Consider the following 10764-nt stretch of genomic DNA (forward strand, 5'->3'; position numbering starts at 1 on the left):
ATTACCAAGCCAGCAGGCAGTCAGGCAGTCGGGCAGTCAGGCGGTATTTCTGGTCAGCATCGCCAATCTGTCAGCCACTCAGAAGGCCAAATTTCAGCTCTATGTAGATTGGCCCACTCAGAACCTTGGAACCAGTCAAAGTCCCCACTGGACATCCATTATCAGGCTATTACTATCCGCCTCCTCAATTTCCTTCTGCCGTGCACCTTATGTAGTCTTATATAAATTGAGGCCTTTTTGATATCTATAATGAGATGTGGTCATCATCCCTCAAGGCCGCATATGGTTTCAGGTTGGTCAAGTTAAGAAAGTCTGGACACCGCATCCTTACCAGAAAGTAAACCCTAACCACTCGGTGGTCAGTCAACCTTAGAGTGGCTGCCACTACAGGACTTGTCATCTACTGCCACCAGTGATGGAAAAAATCGAGATTGATCGAAATTCTGCCACTTTCTGCCAGAAGTGGCTGAAAATGGCAGAAAGTGGCAAAAAATGGCAGAAATTGCTGGAAGGTGGTCAAAAATGGCCGCCGGTGTTTAGAATGGTCGATCTTGATTCTCAAAGATGTCAAAGACAAAAAGGATCATATGGGTTGGATAAGTTTTTCAAGTGTCCTTTGCTAAAAAGCATATTGATATAGCATTGGCTGAAATGCAAAATGTTCATCAAATATTGATATTTATACTGTTTGATGGGTGATTGAATTGATGACAGTATCCATAGACCACTTGCAGTATCCAAGGCCCAGCCACAACACTTGCACTTTTTTTCACACACATCAAAATGGTTATTGAATACGCTATAACTTTTTTTTTAAATTCAATTTTCGTCATTTGACCTTTAAAAAGTTTAGGTCCAGTGGCACCAATCGATTGTGGTGGCAATGAAACTACGTACTCATAGTTCTAATCTAAGATAGTGGAAAGTTTCATTAGTTTGCCCTGACGTTGATAGGAGTTAGCCTGAGGACTTGAAGGTGACTAGATCCCCAATTTAGTTTTCACACCTAGTGTGGAATATTTTCATAGTGCAGAACCAGTTGCCTGTAGCAATGGTAGAATGTCTTATTATATATTTATTCTCATTGATTTTTTATTTCTGTATGTTGAAATGCTTTAATTGTGCTCCCTTCATGCTCCACAAGTTCGTGGAGAATAATACTTTAGCAATACATTTTCCATCTATTAATCCCTTGATAAAATCTGGCATCTTGAAGCGTGTTCTCTTGTTTCTACGTTTGTTTGTCTACACCTAGACAAAGCAGAGGGCGCTGTCTCCCTCATTGAAAAGGACTATTTGACTTTTTACACCAGAACATGACAGATCTACAGGAATACATCAACACAAAAGAATCACCTTGATGGGGATTAAAATGGACGTGAGTTTTCCACCAAATGAAAGCAAGCAGTTGACGTTTGCCAAAGTTCTCAAAGTTGCATGTTAGAAGGACAAAGCTTGTGGAAGAGGGTAAATTCCTAACGTCGTGACTGGCCATTAAATTGGCCTTCCACCCATGAGTTTTTTAGTACTCATGAAACTACGTAGGGGTATCTCATTGACTCCTTTAAGTAGTGGCTGCTTGTGATTTGAAATGAGCCACTTTTCAAGAAACCAACCCTTATAATGGTAGATGGTGACAGGTTCAGAAATTGATGACGCCCATTTGAAAACGTTTTGTTGCGCCCTCTTTACTTTCAAAGGCGAAGAGAGCCATCTACTGACCACAAGTTGTTACCAAATTACACCAGACACTCGGTCTCCCTACCAAACTCTCAAATAGGGTCTGGCACTCATGACTTTAACTGTTTACTGAAGAATCTGGGCACAACAATTGCGTGGTGACCAGTAACATAAACAATTAGAGAACCAAACCATCCCCATAAAATTCCCATTGATCCTAATCTTTAAACAAATACCTAGGGTCCAGCAATGGCGCAGAAAGGATGAGAGTCTTGTGCTTCATCGCTGCTTGTAATATTTAAAAAGGCATCAAAGGCATCTGCCGTTTCTCCCTATCATCTAAAAGTCGAGCTCAGACGCCACAAAAGTGGTATTTTTGGAAGAGGCTGGCAAAGCAGTGGGTTCAGAGAGGAAAGCAGGCCTTAGAAATGAGGCATATAGGGGTCTGCCTTTTCTTCAGGCTAACTACCTCTGAAAACCCCATCTCTAACTCGGTATTTCATTCCAAGAAAAAAAAGTGTTGCTCTTTTGAAGGCATCAATATTATATGTATAATGTGGAAACAAATTTGAATGCTCACTGGGTCCGATATGGAGCTAAAATTGGCTTTTTGAAGCAACCATTGTTAAAAAAAAAACAGTTTTAAAACTGATCGGTTCAACTGGAATTCGTCCAATTATGGTTTGAATAAGGGGGGCGTGGTGTTTTTGACAGCCGTTTTCATGGGTGAAAGAAAGACTCAAGTGTCCGAGGCCTGGCCACTGGAGTTGCCTGGGCTAGGCCTCAGGCCGGCCCCAATCAGCTGTTTGTTATTCTTGTAGCGCCTCAGTGCCTAGGAAGACTCAGGGTGGCAAAAGCGGGTTCGGGAGCAAATGAAAAAAGCCGACCCAGCCGATGACTGAATCGAATCCGGAGAGTCCAGGCTGAATCCGGATGTCGGGCCGGACTGAAGCCCATTGCTGCTCCCACAACGATAGTCAAGCCCGACGGGCCAGCGGGGAGACGGCCACATGAGCCAACCCGTCACCGGGAGCGTTGGTATGGGACTCAGCCTGGCCATTGCGCCATCGAAACCAGCCACATGGACGGTCGAGAAATGGCTAGCAGGTCAGGGGGCCAGGCCGTAGGGTCGGACCTCGACTGGGCTGGCCGGATGTATACCTCTGACCCTTGGAGCCTGTCCCAACCCAGGCCCGACGGGCGGACTCTGGGTTCAAATCGGGTGCCACCCTGAGGAACGAGCTGGCCGGGATACTAGCCGATCCCATGGCGCAGGCAGAGTCTGGCCGGTCGGGGGGGGCCTGAGGCCAGCGCCCAGCGAGAGTGTGGGCATGGTGTGGGGTTGAATGGGTTGAGTGCCCCAGTCAGACCATCCAGCCGGCTATTAAGGCATGAAGGCATGAAGGCAGAAGAGACAGAAAGCCAGAAGGCCAGAAGGGGGCCGAGGCTGGGCTGGGTGGCTCTCTAGCTCTGGCGAGAGGGATGATCCACAACAACGGGTCCTTCGCACAGTCCATCCATCCATTCATTCATGCATGCATGCATTCAGTCTGGTCCTGTTGTCATCCAGGGAGATATCTAAGTGAGTGGGTGTTTTCCAGGGTTCCAACTCCGACGGTTGACCTGGACGGGTCTCGGACTGCTACGGCCGCACAGGCGCCCCACCACCGGGGACCTCGGGCGTGTCCTTGAATTAAGGGTCGCGTCCTGGCCTAAAGGGTGAGTCGGTGGAAATCCGTGGGAAAGCCAGCCAGCCCAGTTTGGGCTCTGTGGTGAGTGAGTCAGACGGGCTAGAGGGTCATGGTGGCTGGGCACCGGGTACCGCCCTGAGGTCTCGGCGCGCGACAGATGCTCACCGATGGCCCGCCCGCCCCGCCCTCAAGCCGGGCTTCACTGGTTGCATCTGGACGGCAAAGGCGCCCGACCGAAACTGGGCCACCTCCGAGACACTCTACTCTGGCTGGAAAACACCCTAGGGACCGGGAGCGGCCGACCCACTTGGGGTCTGGTCCTCGAGCTCGAAGACCAATGGCCTTTGGCCCACCATCCTCGGGTGGGCTTGGCTTTTTCGGCCGCCGACCCGGCTGGCCCCGACTCCCAGTCGGAACCCGACTCGGGAGCCGACTCGGGATTGCCCCCGATTCCCGGGGCCAGCCCATCGGCCGAGTCGGATTGGGCCGGCTTCTTGCAATTTGTTGACCGAGTTCTGGGCTGGCCCATGATCGCGCTCATCCAAACGGCCGGTCACGCCGAGTTCGTGTTGAAGCACGAAGCCTGGCGCTCGTTTCGCGAGGTCCAGACTTACGCCCAATGTTGGGATTGCTCCGGTCGGTCCAGCAGCGTGTATGAGTGGCTTCAGGCCTACGCCTCGGCCGTGGTTGAGTACGTGCAAGACACGGTGGGCGTGCCGCTCTTCGCGCTCCATCTGGGCGGGGACGAGGTGTGGCAATTGGGCCAAGGGCCGGCCTCGCAAGCCGAATGTTTGGCGCGTGCCTGTCAGCCCATAGATTTGTACTTGGATCATTTGACGCGCCTGGCTCGGTACTTACACGCCCGCTATCCCACCTTGCGCTTACTCTTTTGGGACGATATGTTACGCTCGGTGCCTCTGGCCCAGCTCCTGCCCCGGCGGGCCAGTTTATGCCGTTTGGAGCCCGTGGTCTGGCAATACACGCCCCAATTGAACCTGTCCCACTTGTGGCCCAAATACGATCAGCTCTTCTCGCGGATTTGGGCCGGCTCGGCCTTCAAGGGCGCCACGGCCAGTTGCGCCAAAGTGCCTCTGCTTCAACATCACATTCAGAATCACCTGTCTTGGCACGCGGAAATTCGAGAGGCTGTCCCGGCCGCCAAATTCCAGGGCCTGATCTTCACCGGGTGGGCGCGCTTTGATCATTTCTCGGCCTTGTGCGAACTCTGGCCCGTGGGCCTGCCCAGTTTGGTCTGCTGTCATCGGGCCTTCGTCCGAGGGGCGTTCACCGAGCCCGATCGGGTCGACTGCTCCCGTTTGATCGGACTCCCCGCCGAGGTGCCACTGGTCACCCATACTTGTCCCAGTGTCCCACATCCGGCTCAGGATTGGCCGCTCACTTTTCCGGGCGGAAGTGTCTTCTTACTGATGAACGAGTTTGTGGTCTTGGAGCACGAGATCCAGACTTTTTTGGCGTCCGACGCCTTGGCCACCTGGTTTTCCCCCTTCCATCAGGCCCATCCCCGCCGAGTGTCGAATCTGCACGTGTCGCCTCTACTCAGTCAATGTTCAAATCTAAAATCGCGTTTGGACTCGTGGTGGCCTACCTTCAATCGGGCAGCTCGTCCGATCCTTTTCGATCAAGATCGACAAGAATGGAAAATGTCTTTTGTTGATGGTCCACTCGACCGCTTGACCGATTTGAGCCGGAAAATGACGCATTGTTTAAATCTAGTCAGGTGATTGCCATATTCGCATTATTCATTCCCACTGCTTTTCTCTTACAGATTGCCTTTATTACGGCCAACTGTGACATCCTTGAAGAAGCATGGCAGCCACCAGCTCCGGTGATCGCAAAGGCGGTCTCCACCCCATGGCCGCCGTTTCACTCGATAAGCCCACCATGGAAGAAGTATTGGAACGCCTCTTGGACGCCAAGTTCTCTCGTATCGAAACTCGATTGTCGGCCTTGGAGAGACAGAACGAGGCCTTGATCAAGGCCTCCAATGAAGAGGAGAACAAGTCCAATCAGGTGCTCAAAGTGGTGAATACCCGTTTCAGTGAGATCTCTTCTCAAGTGGCCAAAGTGAGCTTGGGAGTGACTAAACATGGGAATGCTTCCATCCCTGGTGGGAGTGATGCCCACACAATCCCCAGGTTGGAGGGACTAGAAAAGGGCTTAAAGGCCCTCAGTGAGGACAAACGAGCGTTAGAAATGATGACCACTTTGGACAAGAAAGTGACGGCCATGTCCAGTAAATTGACCTTCATGGATACCAAAGTGAACAAGCTCGCGCTCATCGAGACGAAAGTTAGTAAGTTGCCATCAATTGAGGAGAGAACGGCCCAGATGAACGCGTCGCTTCTCCAATTGACTAGTCTGCCCCACCCCGTGAACACGAGTTACCCGCCCCCTCCCCTTCCCATGAGTTCTTTGAGCGCCAGAAATACGGAGGAAAGCTTGCGTTATCTCATCGAGAACAAGTTCAAGGAGTTGCCCACCATATTGGGCACCACCGAGTTGCAAGCCATGGCTCCCAAGGTGCAGCAACTCCAATCCAATTTGGAGGTCCTACTCACGGGCGAATCCGAGGCGAATGCACTCATTGACAAGCTTTTACCCACGGTGAGTGACCTCAAGCGCGATCTTGACGCCCTCAAGACGAGTCAAGGCCAACAATTCAGGACCATTACTCAAGATCTGTTTCCCAAAGTGGACTCGGCCGTGTCAGATTGTTACGCCAAGTTGCAGAGTGTCTACGACAAGGCCTCCGATGCCAAGGGATATGCCAAAGATGCCGCTGACTTGGCCGAGGATGCCAACGAGAAACTGAACAAGGTCCAAAAGACGCTGGCCTCGTCCGGAGTCTCAGTGGTCTCTTCCACTAGTGATCATCACCAGAAGAAGAGGAAATCCTCCTCCATCTTGGCCGGACCTTCCATTTCGGGAGGAGCCATGGGGGGCCCATCCCGATCCCGATCCCACAGCCTGGATAGAGAGGATCGCATTCCCGCCGAGCAAATATCACGCTTGCAAGCGTCGGTCGAGCAACTGAAGAAAGAGATCCGGAAAGTGGACGTGATGGATCTGGTGGAGGAGCGACTCATCCCCAATGTGTTTACCATCCGCAAGAACATTGACATCCTTATGCAGAAGAATCACCTGGAAGTTGGCGGCGGCGGCGGCGGTGGTGGCGGTGGTGGTGGAGGTGCGGGAAGTCGCGATCGAGGATCCCGGCCTCAGTTTCGCTCCGTCCATGATCCGCCGACATTGAGCGGTCCCAGGGGCGGATTCCGGGGAAGAGGTGTGCCTGGATTCCGCCGGAGCACCGCCAGACGTTTCATTCCGGGCACCAAGTGGACCTATGATGAGCGGGGAGTGCGAGAACAAGACTCAGATGAAGAGATCGAGTTCCGTGGATCCCCCAAATCCCGGTCCCGAACTCGATCTCGATCTCCGGCTCGATCCAATTCTCGGCCCCGCAGACGCCTCTCCGAGGACGAGAACAACGATGACAGCGACGACGGCGAGATTGTCATCATGGAGAGGCAGATTGGGAAGATCTGGTCGGCTGTGGAAAGTATTCAGACCAAGATGGATTCCTGTCTGAAGCATTCCAAGAAGAGCGCCATCAAGGGGGACGAGAACATGGAAATCACGCTCAAGAAACTCAGTGCCATCAATGGAGCGGTGGAGGCGTTGCGGGACACGACAGAGGATGAATTCAAGAACGTCATGGAAAAGGTCAGGTCGGAAGAAGAGTCTCCTCGCAAAGTGAGCACTCTTCTCCGACAAGAGATGGCCATGGCCGATCGTGTGGGTTTGGATGAGATCCGCAGTCTTTTCAAGAACCTCGAACTCAAAGTGGACGCCAAGTACAACGAGTACTATGGGGCCATGGAGGCCACCTCTGATCAGCATTGCGCTCAAATCAAGGAGGTCCTCCAAGAAGTCAAGAAAGTGGACGTGGTCATCGAGCGGACGAAGGCCTTGAGAAAGAGCACTACCGACTATTCGCAGACTGGTCTTCAAATGGCGGCTTTGCTCAAGAAAATCGAGTCCAACACGGCCAAACTGCCATCGGTTGACTCATGGTCATCATCGGATTCGTCATTGGTGTTGCAACTGAAAGAGATTCAACCCAAGCTGGACTACCTCTATGTCAAGATCCTACCCACTTTGGAGGACTTGAAGAAGGCCTTCCGCAAAAGTGTTCCCTCACAAATGTCTGACATGGAAGAACTGGCCAAATTGGAACAACGTCAACTGCTCCAAAAAATTGCTGATGGCATCCAAGAAGTCAAGGAGCTCAACAAGGCCAACAAAAAGCAAGATCAAGTCGGTTTGGCGCCCATTCATGAGAACTCCATCATGCAGTTATACAACGCCATCAACGAGTTGAGGAACAAAGAGCAGAACCACTTCAAGATGACCTCGGAGATCAAGACAGAGACGTTGAAAATGAGCAAGCTCCTCACGGATCCCGCTCGTGTCAAGAGTCAGGAGAAGCAAATATCCAAGACCTTTTTGGGCGTTGAAGAGCTCAAGAAATCCTCAGCTTCCGATGGCAAGACCCTCTCGCAAATGAACACTGTCCTTCAAGGCCTCAAAGCCAGTACTTCGGCCCAAGAGGCCAAGGTGTCCAATTTGTTGCGCGAGCTCAAGGAGCAGATCCTCGGCATCCGAACCGACGTTCAAGAGTCCATAACCGACTTTAAAAGCGAGCAGTTCGGTGCCAATGATGAGCTGAAGAATCTCGTTCAAATGGTGGAACAGCCCAAAGACCAAAGCGCGATTGAAAATGCCCGGAGGCTCGAGATGGAACAGATTTTGAAAGAGGTCCGCGACACGGTGGGGACCATCCAAAGTGCAGCCAAACCGGACCCGGATCTTGAGGAAGCCATGAACAAGACCCTAAAGGCTGGTGTGTCTGAAATTGAGGAGTCCCTAAAAGAGTTCCTTGATGCCATGAAAGCCAACTACGAGGAACATTGTGCTGAGATCCAAGGGCATTGTCAGGGAGTGGAAATCAAACTATCGACCCTGAACTCACCAGCTCCCATGACCTCAGATTCTCAGACTACTATAGGCACGAAGGCGAACTCTGCCAGTGCAAATAAGGCCCTCAAATCCGCTCAGTTTGAGTACAACTCGCTCCTGGAAGATTTGAACGACAAGGTAGATGATCTGGGAAAAGACAGCCTCAAAGGGTTCCAACAGCTCGCTGACGAAATGAACAAGTTCAAGGGCGTCTCCTCTGAGATTCTGAACTCGGTCGAGGACATGAAGCAACTTGCCAGTAGCATGCCAAACGCACTCCACGATCTCGTTCCCAAAATTGAGCAAATTGCCAAGGAGGTTCACGAGATCCCCAATGCCACTTTGGGAAATAACGCCTGCCTCGAGGAGAATCTGTGCGCCAATCTGGATAAGCTCATCAAGGAGGAGCACGAGAAGACCATGACCAAGATCAGCGACAAATTCGAGACCATGGATCACCGTTTAGCTGTTATTCGTAAGTACGCCAAGCATGGACCAGCAGTAGGTTCAGGAGGATTAACCAATAGCCAAGACAGTCCCTCCCCCCACGTGGCTCCGGGTGGCTCTGTGGACCCGCCCCATTCGGCCAGTAGCTTGGATCGAGTCATGAGTCACATCTCTCTGGAATGCCAACGACTAGCTGCCAGTCCAGCTAGTCAGTCTGAATCCATGGCCCACTTCAACACGGCCATGGATCGCTTGTTGCCCATGGTCGAGGATATCCACGCCATGGATAAGCAACTCATCCAAGACATGGCCCGGGAGGCTGTGATTGAAGACCAAATGCAAGTGGTGGCCGACACCATTCTACAGGAGTTCAACAAGATGCCACCCGTCCTGGACAAGATGGTCTTCCTCTTGGAGAACGACTTCCACTCTCTCGTGGAACAAAGCCTCGTCCAAGCCTCCACTTCCAATTCCACTTCCAGCGGCAAAAGCGGTCCAGGCAATCCGAACGCCGGGGCTCTGCTTTCGATCATGAAGACGGAAGAGAAGCTCATGGCCAAACAGAACGAGTGCATGGCTGTCCTCACCGAAATGCAAAAGGCCAACGCTCGACACGATGAGAATCTCCGGGATATTGGCGAGGTCAAGGCCACCGTTTACAATCTTAGTCAGGACTTGTCCCCCGCCAAGACCAACGAAGCGGTCAAGAAGCTGGTTGAGTACTTGAAACGGGTCCAGAATGCGCAAAGTCAAATCTTGGAGCGGGCGGATCGTTCCATTCATTTCCAAACCACCCTCAACGATATCTTCAAGAAGCTCGTCCCAACGCTTGAAGTCATTCAGAATTGCTTGGACGAGCGCGAAGGTCAGAATCTCGACTCCGGGGATCTGAGCAAATTGTGTGCGGATCTGCAGGAGAAAATTAGTGCTTTAGATGAGCTGGAGAGCGAGCTATCAGCCCCGAAAACCCAAACTTGCGAGGACCTGCGCGAATTAGTTCAAATGATTGTCAAGGTTTTGGACCGGCTCTTAAAGGACAAAGATCTCGTCATGACCGAAGAGGAGCCCATGGTTCTTGTTCAGGAAACACAATTGCCGCCAAGTCCGGAATGGAGTGCACCCAAGCCCGTGAGAAATCGGAACCCACCAGGGGTGAGGAAACGAAAAGGTCGCGCCCCGAAGGAAGGCCCAACCAAGACCCGTCCGGGGGCCTTGTCAACGGCGGGTGCCAAACGGAAACGCGGCAAACTGCCTGGTCCAACAATGGCGCCCAAACGAGGCTCGGTTCGTACCCCAAGACTGAATTACTCGGAAGAGGCTGAAGAGGAGGACGAGGACGCGAAAATGCTCGTGCCAGCCGGACAAGGGCAGCAGACCGCCGAATCTAATTTGGAGCCGGAAGCGGCCGAAGTGTCCGGGCCTGGACTTGGCGTTGTGAATGATTCTGTTCCGGACCCGAATCTTGTCAGTCGTAGGCGACCTTCCCTAAGTATTAACATGTCTCCCAGTACGTCTTCTTCCGCCGTAGTATCCCCGCCAGTCAACAAGCCCAAACCCCGGAAACGGAAGTCCAAAGTCGAGCCGGAGATGACGAATCGCGGAAGCGTCCTGAGGACAGCCGAAGTGCGGCTCAGGAAAAGTGACGTGGACATTGTCCTTGGCGAGAATCCCACTGCAGATGCGGGCGTTGTCCTGCCGCCTAAAAGACGTCCAATGCCAAAGAGTAAAGCCTTGGCAGCCTTGTCAGGTAACCCTTTGGCCACCGGAGTGATTTCTGAACCGGGGTCCATGGGGGCGAATTCCATGCCATTGGCCAATGCTGCCAATTCAGACATTTCACACAAACCCTCAACGTCGACACGTCAGTCCTTCAATTAAGGAAGGTGTAAAAAATGCGCGGGAAAAT

The 10764-nt window shown here is 52.2% G+C and overlaps 1 protein-coding gene across 1 annotated transcript in view; it reads left to right on the forward strand.

Moving 5' to 3' along the window:
- The first annotated feature begins 3170 nt into the window (after positions 1–3170).
- LOC131879635 (uncharacterized) overlaps positions 3171–10764 on the forward strand; it is an 8107-nt gene continuing 513 nt past the window's right edge. The window contains exons 1-2 of the mRNA XM_059225993.1: positions 3171–5109; positions 5192–10741. Coding sequence (XP_059081976.1) covers positions 3539–5109; positions 5192–10736 — 7116 coding nt within the window. The 5' untranslated portion in view covers positions 3171–3538 and the 3' untranslated portion in view covers positions 10737–10741. The remainder of the gene's footprint in view (positions 5110–5191; positions 10742–10764) is intronic.

Source organism: Tigriopus californicus, chromosome 4, assembly GCF_007210705.1.
Source record: "Tigriopus californicus strain San Diego chromosome 4, Tcal_SD_v2.1, whole genome shotgun sequence".
NCBI classification, from domain to species: domain Eukaryota; kingdom Metazoa; phylum Arthropoda; class Copepoda; order Harpacticoida; family Harpacticidae; genus Tigriopus; species Tigriopus californicus.